Below are 20,119 nucleotides of genomic sequence, written 5' to 3'. Positions count from 1 at the left end.
AAGCCAGGCAGTTGACTTTGTTACAGCACCACTATTGTTTACTCCTGGGATCTGCCCTCCCATTTCTGGGTTGCCAAGAGAAGCCTTAGTCTCTGAGAGAGAACTTTGCCCCTAGGAGCCTCAAGTGTCTGTTTTGGGTGATTAGGTCCAAGAGAGCTTTCAGGTGGGGATAGGCTCAGATTCCACCACATGAGCCTTTGAAAAGTGACTCACCAGTTCCTCTTTTTATTTGTTTTTCATTGTCTGCGACAGTGTTTACCCTAGATGGTGCCTGCTTCCACCAGTTCACGTTGCCATTTGCTGTGTTGGGAGGTTTTGTTTTTGTTTTTCTTTTTGCTTTTTGTTTATTTTCAATCCTCGATGTCTACTTGTCCCCTGCCTTGATCATGCCAACTCTGGGGAGTTTCAGATGCCTTTTCCAGCAATTCTACTCTTCCTGTTCTCTACTCCTCCAATTTTTGTCTGTATTTCTGCACGCATTTAGCTATGTCAGCTACCTTCCTAGACTCCGATCATTAACTTTCAATTTTCAGGTATAATTTCATGAAATCAGCGAGACAAATCACAGCATTTTTTTATTCATTCTGTAATTAAATTTTGGCAGATTTTTTATACTCTTTTTTTTTCTTTTTTTGTCTGTATGTGTTTATTTTTATAAACTTTCTTGACACAGATTCCCTGTTCCATGTCTTCCTCCCATCAATTTCCCTCATATTGTTACAGTAGTACAGTCCTTCAGCAACAATTGCTGGTAAACATTCTGCTTTTTAATGTAGACATCTGTATCTATTCTCCAGATAAATTTATTGACTAAGTTCTCCTTTTGTTTGAGAGAGAGAGAGAGAGTGACCTTGCATCTGCTGGTTGATTCTTCAGATAGCTACAACAGCCAGGGCTGTGCCTGGCTGAGGAACTACATGTAGGATTCCCACATCGTTAACCACCAGTCTAAAATGACCAGAACACAGTTTATTGTGGCTGACTCCAGTGTAACAAATATAATGCTGCTTTATATAGGAGTCTGGATAGATATTGTATGTATTTATATGTAAGATTATTTTAAGAGGTTTTGCTTTGAAATTTGAGTTTGTAATGTTAATTCTATATCAGAAATGCTTCCATATTAGTTTTCATGTTGTGTTTGCAGTGATGATTATGGATATTTTTATGGGAGGCTCCAATTTTGGTACAGTTAAAACATTAAAGTCTTTAATTATGACATGCCTTAAATATATTATAAATTTTCACTTTTGCTTTAAGGTACCTGATGGTCGAGGAAAACTGCCAGATAGATCAAAAGCCTGGTGTGTCATTTGTGGATGAAGATCGTAACTATAGAAGAAAAGAAATCTTAATCTATAGGTATTCAATGCCTTTTCTCTTGTGGACGAAGCATATCTAAAGCTCATTTCTAGAAAATAATGGCAAAGCATCTGGAAAGAAGTGGGACACTTTTGTCAGTCAGTTCAATTTTCTTTGTATTAAATCTAGTTTTTGCCTTGAATAGTTTAGTTACTTCTTTTTATATTAGATAAGTTAATATTACTTTTTACCAAAAATTATTTTGGAATCATTTATTTACTTGAAAGGCAGAATTAGAGTGTGAGAAAAAGGTGAAATGAAAAAAGAGAATAAGAGAGACAGTGAAGCTTCCTTCTGCTGGTTCACTCTCTAAATGGCCATAAGAGTCTTGGCTGAGCCAGTGTGAATTCTGGAGCCAGTACCTTTCACTTGTTCTGCCTCATGTGTACAAGGGTGCCAAGCATCAGGCTATCATCCTCCACATTCCCAGGAGCATTGTCTGGGTGTTGGACTTTATGTGAGGCAGCTAGACTAGAATAGTTGCCAATATGGAATTACTGTGATACAGGCAGTAGGTACAGCCCATTGTCTCATGGTGCTGCTCCATTTTACTAGTATTTTTTAAGGTGACCAGAACTTTATGGGGGATTTCATTGACATCCTATGATTATATTAAGATTATAGATATCTATATACAGGTAAATCTGTGAGCATCATTCATGTTAAAACAGATACACTATATTGCACATAGTATACATTTTGAGCTTTGTTTTGGGCTAGCATAAATAATAGAATTAATGTTAGTATTTTTTAAATGGGCATAAAGACTTATAATTTTGATTGCATATAAATATGGGAGTAATTATTTGTTCTTCATAGAAATAGAATCAATGATCTTGAAAAAGAACTTCACAGAACATTTCGTTATTACCAGGAAGAGGTAAGTGTGTCCGTATGTGTGTGTACACTTGTGTTTACTTGTTCCTGTGCATTTATGTTGGATGGAAAGGGAAAAGTGATTCCTTTGCTAGTTTTATATCTTTCTTCTGGTGTTACATGTGGTTTTCAGACACTTCCATGTTTCATTGATTCAAAGAATATGAGATATGAAATTTTAAGAGTCATCATGTCTCCTATTTCTTTGGAAAAGCAGAATTACATTGCAGACATAAAAATAGATTTTAAATCATTGGTAAGGTGTCATATTCAGCCAGGTCCGTTATCTGCTAATTGATAGTTCCTGTTGTGGCTGATTAGTGCCCAGCGAGAATAAAGTAGATATTTATCATATAAATTTTAGCTGTGTTTAAGTGTACTTACACAATAGATGATGTATACATGGAAAGTTGCATAAAATTGTGTTTACTGACACAAGTGTGCTTAGAGTGTTTCCTAACATGTGAGTTACTTCCTATGTTATTAATACATATGCTTTTTATTTAACAAAACTAATGTTTCAATGATATGGTTTTAGATTGTTTCTGTTCAGAAAGAAACCCACAGTAATTGGGTAAGTTTCAAATGCCCTTTTTAATCTTTTCTTTGAATTAAATTGTGTATTTCATTCAGAGAGGATTAGGGTTAGTTAAATTTATGAAAGGTAGTGTGTAAAAGATTTGGCCAATTTTATTTGCATCAATAATGGAATTATGTTTATTATGAGCTTTAAATTCTAAGTTGTATTATGATTGTTCCCACAGTCTTCTTTTAGCATTTTTCTTCCTCAAAAGTAGCCTAGAAGAGGGTGAGAGGGTTAGAAGAACTTGGTGCATATGCTCATGTTTATGTATTTACATTTTGGGACATTGGATTGTCCCTTGTTATCTAGAGGAGACAGAAAGGTCTCTGGACCATTTTAACTCATTTGTGAAACAAATGGGATTAGAAAAAGAGCTAGCTAAAGCCCTTTCTAGTTCTAAAATTGAGGGTTCTATTAAGTGATTCTCAGTGTTGGTACAAATTAAGGAAAGGGTCATCCGGAGAACTGGTTGTCTATGCCTGCAGAGGAACTGCATGATGAGGAAGTGAAGTGGCTGTAAACTTGGAGCAGTTAGAAGGAAGAGCAGAGATGGAACTGTTGACAGTAGCTGTCCACTGGGAGTGCCTGTCACAGGGAGGTGGAGACAGCATTCAGGGATGTTTGTCAAGTGCTTGACACTGATAAGCATGAAGTCAATGTTAACTGGTGTTACCATTGCTGTTACAGTGAAGACAAGTCTGAGAGGAGCATAGAATGAGAGAGTGGTATATTGAATGTCAGGTCCCTCCCCTTTCTGACATTCTGTTTGTTTTGGTTTCAAGAGTTCAAGTGAAGATTCATTAGTGAATTAGCTAGGATCATTATAGATTCAGTTTTCTTCACCATTTCTCCCCACTTTCTAAATACTTACGCATGTTAATTTTTAAAGATGAAGAAGTCTTTTTTTTTTTAATTCTTGTTATATTAGGCAAAGTACTTGAAAGTATTTTGTATATATAGGTACGAAATCCATTTAATAACTGCAATTGGATTTTATCATTGCAGATTTTATAGATGAGAAAACAACCCAAGGACACATTGATCATTTAGATTCTTGTCTTTTACAGTTTCTATTAGTTTGCATTGAATATTTGTTTAGTACGTGTGACTTTGTGTTCAAACATATAGAAAGTGTGTTCCCTACTTGTGGCCTAGAAAAGCAGTGGAGGTTGTCCCAGTGCCTTGGGACTCTGCACCCACATAGAGGCTTGTTAGGAAGCTCCTAGCTACTAGCTTCAGATCAGCTCAGCTTTGGTCACTGTACCTCTTAGGAAGCAAAACCGTGGATAGAAGATGTTTTGTTCTCTGTTCATTTCTCTCTGTCAATCTGCCTTTCCTAGAACATTAAATAAAACTTTGAAAGTATCTACACATTTGATGAAACTTGCTTTGTTTCCAGATTTTTACCTGTATAATTTCAACTGTTACTTTCTTCATTGACCACTTCTTTGTTCCATCCTTTTGGATTAACTTTATTTTCTTTAAACTTGCATAGTAGTCTCTTTCATGGTCTGTGGTGAATACACTGTTCTTTACTGAGGTCATTTAAAATATATTATTCACATACACAAAGTTAAAAAATGTCATAGATTTCACATGCATGATTTTAAAAATATGCTTTCTACATTATTCTTTCTCCTCTCTCCTTCCTACTTTGTTATTTTTGATTTAGTTTTTAAAATTCTATACTTTCCATTTTCTTTACAATCTTATGCTTTACCTTTCCTTCATTAATTGAATAATTCAATCTATAATAATTAGAAAATTAATGTTCCTCAGCAGAATAAATGATAGTGTTCTTCAGCCATAAATGATAGTGAAATAACAAAATATTTAATGTATTTGTTGCACTCTGTATGTTTTTATGCAAAATTAGGGAAAGAATAGATGTCTTTTGGCGACTGACATAACAAGTAAGCGTAATGGTCACCAATTCCATGATATTGTTGTGAAAGACAAAGTTTACTTTAATGTGTGAATACTGTTCCATTATACATGCGTGTGAAATGAGTATAAAGACTTGAGAAATAATTAGGTGGAGAAAGATAAGGAGAAAGAAGTGGAAAAAGAACGAGGCAGGGACAGAGAAATGGCTTGCAAAAGTGAAGTCATTATTTGGTTTAGTTCTCTGAAAGCTAATCTACTTGTGCAATTTTCTGAGACTACTGAAGCTCAGTTTGGAACTCCGTCTATGTCTTTCATGCAGGTGGCAAGGGATCCATTGCCACTAGTTTCCAGTGTTTGGAAGCCAGAAGCAGGAGATGGAACCATAAACTGAACCCAAGTTCTCTAAAGTGGGGCATGGCTGTCTTTACTGTCCGCTTGCCTTCAACACCCAACAACAGCAGCCCTTACTGTGATCATTCTTTGTGTCTTTACCCTGAGAGAGTTTCAAGTTCCATTAGTGAGTGAATGTCCCTGTTTCCTTAGCAGACCTCTCAGAAGGCTTTATAGGTGTGAGTGCTCAGTGTTTGAACACAGTGTTTTGAAGCATAACATAGTCATTGGCTGAAATTTGTCTTAACCTTTGAGAATAAGCTGTAGACTCAGAAGTAGGTGGGCAGTTCATGTGGCAGTAAAGATGCTGCTTAGGATACCTGGTCCTCAGTTGGGCTGCCTGGCTGTGTGCCAGATGAGGCATCAACAGGTGTATGGAAAAAGTCTTCCATTGCCATTCAGATAAAAGAGTAAAAGAAGTCTTAACTATTGGCTGTGACTTTGTATTTATTTGTTTTTGGCACCATGTCTTTGATATTAGTAGTGTCTTGCCTATATAGTTTTCTGCCTTCTAATTATCAAGTAGATATGTTACAGTATTATACAAAACATTCAGAAATAATTTTGTTTCCACATTATTATTCATTCAAAAACTGGGTGATTTTAATAACAGGATCATTGTGACATAGTTTTTCAGAAAAAATGATGACGTCATTTTGTGTTGGGGAAAGATTTTTATATGTAATCTTTTTGGATGGAAATCACTACAAATAATTTGTGAATATTTGATCTATTCTTTGGCTGAGTTACTTTCAACAATTTGATGAATCATAAGTTAACAAATTTCATGTTGTGTGTGCTTATGTGCATAAAAATTTGAACTGTGTGATTTTCAGTTGTATATTATAAAAGTATGTACGAAGTGATTTTATCAACCTTTATATGATGAACTGGTGGATTTTGATAGTTTGGGTAGTCAAATTTTCTAAGTAACTACTGCAGCTAACCTCTGTATTCCTCAGAATACATTTAACTTTTCCATGTTATTTTTTTGTGTGTGTGTGGTTATTGAATATGGTTGAAAGTTACCATGTTGTATAATTTGTTTTGCCAGTATTTTCATCTTTTGTGAAATAAATGGGTTAGTATTTACACAATAGTATGTACTTAATGGAAATGTGACATGCACTGATTATATTAGCTGTTTAAAAAGATAACCTTTAGCCACATGCTGTGGCACTATTTTAGACCTTTATGATTTCACAGAATTATAGTGAGTTTTTTCTATAAATGAAAGCCTTGAGGCAAATAAGCAAAGCTGCCTTTGATAATGACTCTGAGTCTCTATTTGCATTGCCATAGCTCATGGATTATTTCTTGATTAATCAAACATCCTTCATCTAACATGGGGAGCTTAACATTCATTTACAAGTGCACAATAGGCTTCATTTTTATGTTCACATTATTTTCTTACTCTAACTCATTTCCTTTTTCAATAAATCCCAAAACTTAAAATCTTTTATTTAGATAAGATTTTTAATAAAAGTGATATGTGCATTGACTATGATATTTATACACTCTCACTAAGATGCTGTTGCTCATTTTAGTCTAAATTTTTCATATATGTTTACCAATATTTTGTTATCTTTAAGTTGGCAGCTTGTATTGCTGAAAGTAGCCTGAATGACTTGAAGGAAGAAAATAAAAGGAAAATGTAAGTATATCAGTGATAACACTTGAAAACTTTAGCTACTTTATTCTGCTTTATGAAATAGTTAATTATTTTGTAAGGATAAATAGGAAAGGGTACGGTGAATCTTGCATGTTTCATTTTGAAGTATTTACTCATTTGGGGGCTGTTGTTTAAGTTATTGGGTCACTGGAATATTATTTGAAAGAACACAGCTTTCCTACAAAATTTTAAAGTTTTCCATCTTTGATATTAATATGAACGAAGTTAGGTAGCTTGTTCATTGTCACTATTTTGAAAGCACATCAAAACTGTCCAAACCAAGTAGAAAAGCCAATTAAAATTTGTGCATTTTGAAAGTGAAATTCCAAAGATATTTCCATTATTATCTAAGTGATATCAAGAAAATGAAAACAAATTTCACAAATAACAAAAAATACGTTGATAGCTTCAATAAATAGAATGAAATAAAGCTTTGAAATTCTAGTCGTTTATTGCACATTCAGTTTTTGAAATTTCTGGACATTCTCAGTTTCTGATTGAATTCGTTCATTCATCTCTTGGGATATTATTTGATACTAAACTATATTTTAGGGGAAAATTTTTGAGGTAATATTTATACTTTTAAGGTAGTGTTATTTCTATTATGTGAATATTCAGTATATTTTTGCTTTAAACATAATGATACTGTGAGGCCAGGTCAGGAAAATTAAGAGGACATGCGTGACTGCATTAGTCCTTACATGCATCTCTGATTACACACACACACACGCACACACACATGCACACACACAGAGACATATCATTGATTCAACTTTCCTGGGCAGATTGCTCCTGCTGTTGTTGGGTTTTTGATGCCAAGTACAGCAACAACCTCAATCCTTGTTTCGCAGGAAAGAAGAATTTTTATGCAGACACAGTTTAGTTGTGTTTTTTTCTTTTTATTGATTGCATTGCATTATGTGACACAGATTTATAGGCACTGGGATTCCCCCTGCACAATTCAGTTTTAAAGCAAAATTTATTAGAAAAGTTGAGAAAGGAAACTCCCGTCCTAGTGACGGGAGGGGGCTCTGAGATTGAAAGGACCCTTACCCCCTGCCATAGTGGCGAAGGAGAAGTGGAGAAAAAAGAGACCCTAGTCCTCTGCCATAGTGGTAGGAGGAAAAATGGAAAAAGAGACCCATATTAATGGTGGGGAATGCATCTTTTAAAGGTTTACTTTCAAAGGGGCTCTCCAAGGAAGAAAGGAAATTCCTGGTCCCCCTGGTATCTGGCTTTGGGGCAAAAGACCAGACAGGTGTCAGGCGTTGGCCTTGGGAACAAGTGCATTACTTCCCCCAGTCCTTTAGTGATAAGGAGACCAGCCTGAGGCCCTCCCACACAATGGCTGGAGATAATGGCTGATACTTCAGGTTGAGGAATTGATATGCTAAAGCACCCTTGTTCCCTGGAAGAGATGTGTTCTGGTGAGTCCCAAGACATGGTGGGGAAAATACTCTTTTATATTTGAGTAAAAATGACTTGGGGACCCAGAATACCCTAACTGCTACTGCCCAGTCTAACTCCTCTCATCCTGCCAAGTGCTCCTTGACTCATAAAAGCGGGTTCATTTGCTTGGTTGATCAGAGTGACTGCTCAAGCCACCCTTGATTTCTAATTTTATATTGTGTAAGCTTTTAATGACTATTTGAAGTACTGACTAGTATTATCTTAGGAAGGAAGATTTGTTTTGGCTAACAGGCTCTAGATACACTATCCAAAACTGAGTGGCTTCATGGGTCCAGGACTGGTGTGAGGGTGGAGAACAGTGGAGAGCCCATTCATTACAAAGCAGACAAGGAAGCAGAGAGCGATGTGAAGCATACTAAGTCTCTGTAACCTACCTGCTTTCTCTTGAGAAGCACCTCCCCGTTAGTGCCTTGGGATTTCTCATTAGGCTCATGCACAGTCCAGTTGCCATGAATAGGTTTAATCTCCACCATCAATTCACTGTATTGTTAGTCATTGAATATTGGAATATAAATGGCATGAAATTAAGGATCTAAATGGTAAATTCTATATTTATTCTATTGCTGAACATTGGCAGTTTTCTTAGAATCCCTATTCCCCTATTGTGGTGTTTTTTGTTTGTTTGTTTGTTTTCTGTGGTGCTTTTTTCTTTTGTTTTGTTTAAGGATTCTCCCATCCTCTCCCATTCATCTTTCCCCATTCCTCCTAACCATTTCTCTCCTAGGTTCACAATGTTACAGTCCTTCAGGAGTAGTCACAAGTCCAACATTCTTTCTTAAAATGTCTATCCTGGCACAATGGGAATTTACCTGCTTGGGAGTCCTTCTTTTATTCAGGAGTAGAGATGCATACAGAAATATTTATTCACTCCCAGTATTCTAGTCTCTATTGTGCAGTTGATATAAGAGAAAAATATATACATATATTTATCTGTTTACCAATATATATATATATGTTTTGTGTAGTTGCATAACATTGCCTTATTTCAGAGAACATTGCAATTTTTTCCTTTTGGAACTTGTTTATTTCGCTAAGCATAGTGCGCTCCTCTCCAGTTGCAAATAGTGGACTGTTGCTATTTGTAGATTTTCATTATTTTTTAATGGAAATATATGTTTTGATAAAGTAGATATACCACTTTTTTGTAACCATTGCAATTTCTATGGACACAGATTATTAGTATATGATTGCTGTCATGGATTGTGCTGGTCACTATCTCATATTCAGAGTCCAATTCATATGGATATATTCCCAGAAGTGGGATACCTGAATCATATGGTAGATCAGTTTCCACTTGCCAAAGCACTCTCCATACTGATTTCCATAGTGGCTGGACAAGGTAGTCTCCTCACCAAAATGGAGCAGGTGTACCCTTCCCCCTCATTCTAAAGTCCTCGCCTTGCATGCGCCAGAATACCATATGGTCACCAGTTCTAATCCTGGCAGTCCTGCTTCCCATCCAGCTCCCTGCTTGTGGCCTGGTACAAGAGTTAAGGATGGCCCAAAGCCTTGGGAGCTGCATCCACGTGGGAGACCCGGAAGAGCTCCTGTCTCCTGGCTTCGGATTGGCTCAGCTCCAGCAATTGTGCTCACTTGGGGAGTGAACCTTTGGACAGAAGGCCTTCCTCTCTGTCTCTCCTCCTTTCTGTGTATCTGCTTTGCAACAAAAATAAATAAATCTTTTAAAAAGTAGTGTGTCTTAATTCTTGAATATTTTTCCTCGCTTGACTCTGCTCCTCTTCCAGCTTTTTTATTTCCCTCCCCATTGTTAAAGAAAATATCTTTCAATTCTGACATTCTTTTCTTCTGCCTCATTCTGTTATTGAAGCTTTCCACTGAATTTTTTATTTGTTCTGTTGTGTCTTTCATTTCAAATTATTTGTCTTGATGATGTTTCAGCATTGCTATTGCCTGTAAGACATTCCTTAAGTTTCTTGAATGCTGTTTTTATTTCTCATTGTTGTTTTTCTTTATACCAAGTTTTAAAAAATTCTTTCTTCCCCATTTTTGAGATTTCTTCCTCAGTTAATTCTGAGGTTCCTTTGTAGGGGAGACGTCAGTAATATTCATTGTGCCTCTGTCTCTTCTTTTGCTTTTCAGCATTGCACATCTGCCTAGCAGATACCTCTCCTTAGGGGACACTTCTAAATTGTGTTGCCCACTGGTCTACAGTTCAATTTTCCTTGTTTCATTTAGTACCTGGTTCTTTCTTCACAGTCACTTGTGCTACTTCCTCCAGTGAATTTCAGTCTCACGTTCTTGTGTTAGACTTCCACCATGGTCTCTGTAGTCCCAGCTCTCGGTTCTCCACTTTCTACCCCCTATGATCCTGTGCTATGGCTTCACCTTTGCCTCTACGTCCTTTTTCCCACTCTCAGGTAGAACAGTGCTTTTTTGAGTAAAGAGTCACCAGCTATCCTAAGTTACAGGGTTGCCAGCGGTGCTGCTCTTACTGAAACCTGCTGATCATTAGATCTGGAGGCCACCAAGATCTATTTTGGTGGAACCAATGATATAACATTTTGTTACCATTTTCCCTGTGAAACTAGTACAATGCATTGTCCTGGAAGTGAATTCTTTTCTGACTCAGTGACTGCAACCCACTGTTGTTTCTTCAGTTGCTCAGCCTTATCCTAAGTACACAAAATGGCACCCCATGTGGCACTCATCGGAGTCTGGGCCTTCTAGTTGATAGATCTGGCACTACCTAGACCTATCTTAATGGATTCTGTAGAATGCCTGGTCAGTAGTCTTTTCCCTATGGAACCAGTGCAATACATTGAGCCAGAAATTAGCTTGTTCCTGGCTCAGTGCATACACAGCTCTCACTGATCTCCAATCACAGCCCCACATCCTTTTTCCAAGTACACAGAAAGGCACGTGATATGACAATGGTGGGGGTCTGAGGCATGAAATCCACCCTTTTTCTGCACCTGACTGATTGGGCTCTGCCACTACATTCTGCTCATGGTAAAATCAAGCATATCAGCAGAATAGGCAGTTGTATGGTTGGATCCAACTCCTGAGCTTGAGGTGAACTCCCCTTCCCACAAGGCTGTTGATGAATCTCTGATTGCTGAACACTAACTGCCATCAGGGTACCTCTTCACTGCACCACTGCTCCACTGTCTTTCCTCTGCTTTCCCGTGTCCACAAGTCTGCAGTGTGTTTCTACTATTGGTCTGGCCTTTTCTGTTTCCTAGGATCCAAGCCTCTATGCCTTACCCTGGTTAATGATTCTCCATCTCCTTAATGTATCCCTTAATCCATTCCTGAGTCTTGTTTCCCCACTACATACTTTTGAATGTATCATTGGAACAGAGTACAAAAGCATTTTGTAAGTTATTGAATTTAATCCTGGTCTTATGCAATCTCAAGGAGGAAATGGTACTTTTTGTTGTTTTATAAGGTGATCCGGACTATGTGTGTTCTTTCAGTGTGATTTCACACATACAATAAATATTGGATTATTGTGAATTGATACTAACACTAATGTGTCATTCTTGCCCATAAACTGTTTCCTAATGGAATTCAATGGAGAGAGAGAGAGAGAAGGAGAGAGAGACCTTGCATCTGCTGGTTGATTCTTCAGATAGCTACAACAGCCAGGGCTGTGCCTGGCTGAGGAACTACATGTAGAATTCCCACATTGTTAACCACCAATCTGAAATAACTGGAACACAGTTTATTGTGGCTGACTCCAGTGTAACAAATCTAATGCTGCTTTATATAGAAGTCTGGATAGATATTATATGTGAGTGTAATTTCTTTTTTTTACCTTTTCAATCTTATACCAAATTCATACACAAAACTCTAGAGTCTTTTGGAATAGCAAAATTATTTTAAGAGGTTTTGCTTTGAAATTTGAGTTTGTAATGTTAATTCTATATCAGAAATGCTTCCACATTAGTTTTCATGTTGTGTTTGCAATGATAATTATGGATATTTTTATGGGAGGCTCCAATTTTGGTACAGTTAAAAACATTAAAGTCTTTAATAATGAAATGCCTTGAATATATTATAAATTTTCACTTTTGCTTTAAGGTACGTGATGGTTGAAGAATACTGCCAGATAGATCAAAAGCCTGGTGTGTCATTTGTGGATGAGGATCGTAACTATAGAAGAAAAGAAATCTTAACCTATAGGTATTCAATGCCTTTTGTGTTGTGGCTATAACATGTCTAAAAATCATGTTTATTTTTAAAGAAATGCCTAAATGATATCAATACTAACATTAGTGAAAGAAGGCCCCGGCGGTGTGGCCTAGTGGTTTTAGTCCTGGAGCTCCACTTCCCATCCAGCTCCCTGCTTGTGGCCTGGGAATGCAGTCAAGGCAGGCCCAAAGCTTTGGGACCCTCCACCCATGTGGGATACCTGAAAGAAGTTCCTGGATCCTGGCTTCGGATCAGCATAGCATCGGCCGTTGAGCTCACTTGGAGAGTGAATCATCGGACGGAGGATCTTCCTCTCTGTCTCTCCTCTTCTCTGTGTATCTAACTTTTCAATAAATAAATCTTAAAAAAAAATTAGTGGAAGAAAAATAATCAGATATCCCATTTAGTTCTTACAGCGTGCTTTTATGAATTCAATTTTATCAGGAAATCCTCTTGGTGTTTTAATTAATATTTTAAAATAGTATATTCCTGTAATTATGTATTAATAGTAGAATAATTACTTTTTCTTCATAGAAAGAGAGTTGAAGATCTTGAACAAGATTTGGATAGAACCATTCGTAATTCTCAAAGATTGGTATGTATGTGTGTGTGTGTGCATTCATTCATTCATAAAGTTTTTTATATCAGTGTGTTTATATGGATTGAAAAAGAAATGGAATATCAGTTGTATGCCTTTCTTTTGTGTTTAGAGATGTTTTCACATTTTAATGATTCAAATAATGTGAGATAAAAAAATCTTATAGTTATACCTCTTTGGAAAATGAAACACATTGCACTCAACAAAAGAAAGATTTTAAAACATCAGTGGGGTCTCATAATAAAGCAGGGTTGTTATCTCTGAAAAAGACATCTGTTATTGTGGACATTTATTCCAAGCGAACATAAAGTAGAAGTTTACCATTTAAAATCATTAATTACCTTCACATGTAAAGCACAATAGATAATATATCCATCGAGTTTTACATTAGAGGTGTTCATGACTTCGGAGTTCCTTGAAGTACTTTTTTTATTTGTTAGTATTTCCAATGTTTATGATAAATCTTCTTATATTAAAAAAAACATTTAATTTGTTTTGTTTTTTAGATACTTTCTTATGAGAAAGAAGCACATATCAATTGGGTAAGTTTTAGACTGCCATAAATATTTTGTCTGTGTTTAATTAAATTTTGCTTTTGACAAGAACCTGGGCGTGGAAATTGGTGAAAAAAGAGCCATGTTAAAAAAAAAAAGGTAGTAAAATTATGTTGCTCTGATAAATAATGCATTGTTACATTATGCATTCATTCAGTCTATTTTCAGCACAATACTACTTCAGAAAGAACTTGTATTCTCCTAGGGGGTTAGAGGAACTTGGTTACATATGCTCATGTTTATGCATTTACATTTTGGGACATTGGCTTGCCCTTTGTTATCTAGAAGGGCCAGAAAGATCTCTGGACCATTTTATTAATTTGTAAAACAATGGGATTGGAAAAGGAGCTAACTAAAGCCCTTTCTAGTTCTAAAATTAAGGGTCCTATTAAGTGATTCTCAGTGTTGGTACAAATTAAGGAAAGAGTCATCCGGGGAACTAGTTGTCTGTACTGCGGAGGAACTGCATGATGAGGAAGTGAAGTGGCTGTAACTTGGAACAGTTAGAAGGAAGAGCAGAGATGGCGCTGTTGACAGTAGCTGTCCACTGGGGAGTGCCTGTCACAAGGAGGTGGAGGCATCATGCCCTGTAGTTAAATGTGTTGCATCTGAAATCAGCCTGTCTTGGTTGTATGCTCTCTTTATGACAATTCCCTGTTTTTCTTACCTATAAAGTGAAGATATTAATAGTACTCATTTCTTGGTTTATTATGACATTCAAGTAATATATGGATGTTTGTCAAGTGCTCGACATGATTAGGCATACCTAGAGTCTGGTGTTACCATTGTTGTTACTGTGAAGATCTGTAGATGTTAGGCATCTCTGAGTGGAGCATAGCATGAGAGTGGTATCTATTTGTTTACGTTGTCCTGACCCAGTTACACCAGTTGTTAGATTTTGGAGATAAAGCAGAGGTCTTGAGCTCATTTGTTAATACCCTCACATAAATAACTATTATAATAACCAATGTTCAGATGATGCAGAAAGGTGCCATAAAGTCATCCTCAATTTCACTTTCATTAGATAGACTTTGTTAGCACTCTTACACATATATACACACATATACCAACACATGTGCATACACGCATATATACATGCACACACACTTTTTGAAAACTTTGTAATGTTTATATACTGAATTGACAGGTGGAGGGAAGGATAGAGACAATTAACCTTCCATCAGATGGTACCCTTTTTTAAGGATTTATTTATTTTTATTTATTGGGTGAGCTCATCTTAGGCAGTTGTGGACAGTTGGGGACTGAATGAGTGGGCAGAAGTGCTGTGATCAATTTAAAATATTTTCAAAATTTTTATCTTCTACATAGTTAACATATTTTATTTTTCAAATATATGATTTTAAGAACATGATAAAGTTCCCCTTTACCTTTTTTTCTACATTGTTCACCCTTTTTTTTCTTTCAACTTTTTATTCATTTTCTTTAAAAGGGCAAAATTTACCTTTCCTTAAATAAATAATTAAATATATATTAAGTAGAAAAATTACTGTTCATGAGGAGTTTAGACAAAGACAATAAATATTTATTCACAAGTGTATTATTACTTCTGTTATTATGTATGTTTGTGGGATGTTGCCTCTGGATCTCTGCCTGCTAAGCGCATGCTGGAGGCCATAGGCATGTCGCACATCGTGTCCTTGGCTGAGACCCTGAGCTGGCCTGTTCACTGGACATGCAGCAAGAATGATGAGCTGCATCCCAGTCTCTCTTCTCTGCCCCTTTAATGAACTGTGCTAGGACTTCCTTTATAAACAACTCTAGGAAGTCAAATGTTACATTCATTCTGCTGTTCAGCAGGTAAGGAGTTTGCCCCGAGACACAGCCAGCTTTTTGTGCTTCCTGACCTTCAACATTATTGAAGGGTTCAAAGAGACAGACATATCTAGTAGCCTGTCACAGTATTGTGGTTGGGTGGAAGTACTGTCAGGACCACCTTTCTGCCTGCCCCTTTTCCTACCCTTTATAAGCGTGTGACTTCTTTGAAATAAACCGACATCCCCTACTATCAGTTTGTCTCCATTGTTTCTGCTGCAGAGGGTCACAGTGACTTCACCCTTCAGTGATCTCAGGACCTGCTGAACAGAAGACCCCCGAGATTAGTTACCCCATAAAGTGATGATGTATCTTTTTGAAACTGATTATCAAGCCTGAATATTCTCCATTTGCATGCATTTTGTTGTGAAAGATGTTTGAGACTATTTTTGCTGAGTAGTATTTGTGTGTGTGTGTGTGTGTGTATGAGAGAAAGAAAATGTTTTACAGTTATTTGAGGGCCCAGGGATATAACCATTGAGTAAATTCTCATCTTGCATGAACCATGATTCCATAACGGTGACGGCTAATGACCTGCTTCTTATACTTCTTATCCAGCTCCCTGCTTCTGGCCAGGGATAACAAGGGAATAAGTCCAAAACCCTTAGAGTTATACAGCCATGTGGGATAGCTGAAGGAGACTCCTGACTCCTGACTTTGGATGAGTTCAGCTTAGGCAAATGTGGACAGTTGGGGAAGAACTTTTTCTCTTCTGTCCACTCATTCACTCTTTCCAATAAAGATAAATGAATCTTGGGCCTGGCGCTGTGGCCTAGTGGCTAAAGCCCTCGCCTTGAATGTGCCAGGATGCCATATGTGTGCCGGTCCTGATCCCTCCAGCTCTACTTTCCATCTAGCTCACTGCTTGTGGCCTCGGAAGGAAGTCTAGAATGGGCCAAAGCCTTGCCTTCCTGCACATATGTGGGAGACCTGGAGGAAGTTCCTGGCTCCTGGCTTCAGGCTGGCACAGCACTGGCCATTGTGGTCTCTCAGGAAGTGAATCATTGGATGGAAGATCTTCCTCTCTGTCTCTCTTCCTCTCTGTATATCTGACTTTTCAATAAAAATAAATAAATCTGTTTTAAAAAGATAAATGAATCTTAAAAAATGTTGTTTGAGTAAAGGAGAAAGAGACAAACAGCCCTGCGCATAACTGCTTTTGTCCTGAGAACCTACAATGATTGTGGCCGGGCTGTGGCTGAAGCCGAGAGTTGGAACTCAGTCCACATCTCTCATGTAGGTGACTAAGGATCCAAATGATTAATCCATTACCACTGCTTCAGAGTGCATGATCAGGAATCCAGAACAAGGAGATGGAGCCATGAATTGAACCCAAGTTCTCTAAAGTGGGACATGGCTGTCTTTACTGACAGCTTGCCTTCAACACCCAACAACAGCAGCCCTTACTGTGATCATTCTTTGTGTCTTTACCCTGAGAGAGTTTCAAGTTCCATTAGTGAGTGAATGTCCCTGTTTCCTTAGCAGACCTCTCAGAAGGCTTTATAGGTGTGAGTGCTCAGTGTTTGAACACAGTGTATTGAAGCGTAACAGTCATTGGCTGAAATTTGTCTTAACCTTTGAGAATAAGCTGTAGACTCAGAAGTAGGTGGGCATTTCATGTGGCAGTAAAGATTCTGCTTAGGATACCTGGTCCTCAGTTGGGCTGCCTGATTTAAGTCCAGGCTCCTCAGCTTCTTATCCAGCTTCCTGCTAATGTGCACCTTAGGCTAGAGCAGCTGATGGTTGAAGAACTTGGTGCCTGACACCCATGTGGAAGACCCAGATTGAATCCTGGGTTCTTCTTTAGTCTGGCCTGTATCTGGCTGTGTGGCCGATGAGGAGTGAATAAATTTATGGAACAAAAAACTCTGACTCCTTGTCTTTCATAATAAAATAAATATTCTCAAGAGTTTGCCATTAATTTGTATAGAATTATTTTTCACCTGTTATTCAATTTTGTCTTCTATTTAACAAGCAAATGTGTTAAAATACAGTAAAGCATTTTGAAACAATGTGTTTCCACATTGTTAACAGTTTATTAAATTATTTTCTTAATATGTTTTGGTATAGATTTTTAGTAAAAATTGATGACATCATTACATACTAGAAAAGTTTTTACACATGCATTATTTTTTGAAAGCAAGGCCTACAAATAAGTAAGGTATCATTTTTGTAAATATTTATATGACCTATTCTTTGGCCATTGCTCTTTTTAGCATGTACTTAAATTTTGATAAATATCAGTTTAGTATTCTATTTTGATATAATATTTCTTTTTATTTGTGAAAAGCTGCATACTATGTTGTTTTTTTAATGTTGTTTTTTAACTTGTCGAAAATTATAGACCAAGTGATAGTACCTACGTTTATATGAAAAGCTAGTAATTTTTTTTTTTGGACACTCCTACCTTCCACAAAAATGCATGTAATCTGAGTTTCCTAAGAATAACATACTTTGAGTTTTAGCCTTTTATCAATACAAATGTAAGATGATGTACAGAATTCTGTTAGCATCATTGAAGTCCAACAGACATTGATCATATCAGCTATATAAAAAGGTGTGTTCCTTACCAGCAAGCTGTACAAGTGTTTTAGACCTTTATGATTTCACTGAATTGCAGTTTGTTTTCTCTAGAAATGATTGCCTTGAGGTAACTGACCAAACTTACCGAGTCTAAAACTCGTATGTCTTTTTTCTTTGCTTGGAGCTTGCATCCTTTTATATAGCCCTTAGCTTATTACTTGGCCAAACTATTCTTGATCTTACATAGAGAGCACCATTTCTTGGCAGGTATTTGCTTACCTGAAACTCATTTATTTTTTCAACAATTTCTTAAATTCAATGTGTTTTACTTAGAACTGGTTAAAATTATATGTGCATTGGCTGATATATTTCTGCTGTCACTGTGATATTTCTGCTTATTTTCATTTAAATTTGCATAGATATTTTAATAATATTTTGTTGTTTTTAAGTGGGATGCTTATACTGCTAAAAAAAGCCTCAGTGACCTAACGAAAGAAATGACTTCTGATATGTCAATGTGAGTATTTTAGTATTAACATTTAAAAAGTTTATTGTATTGTTATTTCATTAATTAGATAATTCTGTGAACCTGGCATATTTCATTGTGAAGTATCCACTAGTGTTTTTCCAGCTGAAATACTTAGGTCCCTGAACTATTACTTGGAAGAAACTTTGTGATATATCTGTATTAAATTTTGGTTTTCATATTTTCATATTGATATGGTCCTGAATCAGCAGCTTGTGTCGGGTTACTGATGTGGAAACCACATTTTTTCACCACTGATGTGATTAGATCTGTTCACTTGTCAGTCAGGTGACTTCCTTGTAGAGATGCCTCTCTGCACATGGAAGCTGAAGTTGCACATACCACTCTCCTCCAAGCCCCCACTGGAGCCCATGTGGCAGAGAAACTCACACTGTCTTGCAGGAGATGCAGCACAGACATGTATAGAAAAAAAAATAGGTTTTCAAGCAAGAGTTGCTGGAGTCAGAAAGATGAAATATAAAGGATGAAGCTCTGACACAGTTATGCTCCAGATATCAACATCTTGATAAATAGGTGAAGAACAGTCATATTATCTCAAGTCCTCATTTTCTGCATAAATTGACATTGTTTTGCAATATTTAGCTGGATGAGAGAATAAACATGCAATGTACAATAGAAGGGGGGAAATAAGTGTACCGTGAGAATGGTCTCTGTCTTCCCAGAATTGATTTCTTACCATAGTGTGCTGAGTATTCAGCATTCTTGCTTGTTTTTCTACTCTCAGCTCTGATGATCAAGAACTAAGAAGATTGTTTTAAAAGTTACATTTGTAATATAAAATGTTTAAGTAATAAAGTAGTAGGAAGATTTTGCAGAATTGCTGATTTAAAAGATAAATTACCATTGTGATCAAATTACAATGAAAAGCTTACATTTCTCAGACCCATAAAGTTTGTGTTTTAATCTTGGCACTTGTCATTTTTTATACTTCATTTGAACAACTTGCTCAGTTGCAAAATGATGGAGTGGGGTCGGTTGACTTTGATAAGCTCTTCATTTCAGTCATTTGGCTCTGTGTCACAGTATTCATGGTAGTCTCATTTTGAAGTGGAGAAAAAGCAATTCCAAGCTTCAGTAGAACACACTATTCTTAAGCAACAGATATTGGTATTCCCGGGATAAATACTGGGAGATATGAAAGAGTGTTTTGATCAGAATCATTCTAGAAGATCTGCTTCTACAACGATATTGAGTTAGTTAGAGTAGCTACTTTATGACAGTGGTAATTTTCGTGAAGTGTGGGTAGTTTCTCTTGGAAAAGTAACTTAGAGCTGCTTTTTTCTATTTGCAGTTTATCTGAAGGTGAGTTGGAAACTTTACAGAAAGATCCTTACGTGCTTGAAATTCCAGATAAAACCTTTGACAGAGGTACACTATTTTTCTCAAACCCTGTTACAAAATACATGTTAGATCTTTATATATTCTGATTGTCAATTTATGTTACTAGAAATTAAAGTGGTTATTTAGAAATATTTTAGATTCTGGAACTATGAAAGATCTGTTCTAAGCTCTTCTTAGAACTACAAGGTTTGAGGTTTTATTTCAATCACACTAACGGAAAGTATTTCTGCCCTCCTTTCTCAGTGGGGCTTTGGAAGATGATAAATGTTCAGTGCTTTGAACTTTAAAAGCCAAATGCTTGACATGTTAGGTATTACTAGTTTTTGGA

General features: G+C 36.7%; 1 protein-coding gene across 1 annotated transcript in view; it reads left to right on the top strand.

Moving 5' to 3' along the window:
• The window catches only part of LOC121156008 (melanoma inhibitory activity protein 2-like), a gene marked incomplete at both ends in the record, with an annotated part of 51,501 nt that extends 31,683 nt beyond the window's left edge, over positions 1-19,818 (top strand). Inside the window, 9 exons of the mRNA XM_040979492.1 lie at positions 1,261-1,362; positions 2,182-2,242; positions 2,777-2,812; positions 6,691-6,752; positions 12,285-12,386; positions 12,930-12,990; positions 13,500-13,535; positions 18,353-18,420; positions 19,742-19,818. Coding sequence (XP_040835426.1) covers positions 1,261-1,362; positions 2,182-2,242; positions 2,777-2,812; positions 6,691-6,752; positions 12,285-12,386; positions 12,930-12,990; positions 13,500-13,535; positions 18,353-18,420; positions 19,742-19,818 — 605 coding nt within the window. The remainder of the gene's footprint in view (positions 1-1,260; positions 1,363-2,181; positions 2,243-2,776; positions 2,813-6,690; positions 6,753-12,284; positions 12,387-12,929; positions 12,991-13,499; positions 13,536-18,352; positions 18,421-19,741) is intronic.
• Positions 19,819-20,119: the final 301 nt, after the last annotated feature.

Source organism: Ochotona curzoniae, unplaced genomic scaffold (assembly GCF_017591425.1).
Source record: "Ochotona curzoniae isolate NIBS_2020 unplaced genomic scaffold, NIBS_Ocur_1.0 contig_323, whole genome shotgun sequence".
In the NCBI taxonomy this organism is placed as follows: Eukaryota; Metazoa; Chordata; class Mammalia; order Lagomorpha; family Ochotonidae; genus Ochotona; species Ochotona curzoniae.
Note: the sequence above shows the minus strand (reverse complement) of the source record. Positions and strands in the feature narration are given on the sequence as shown.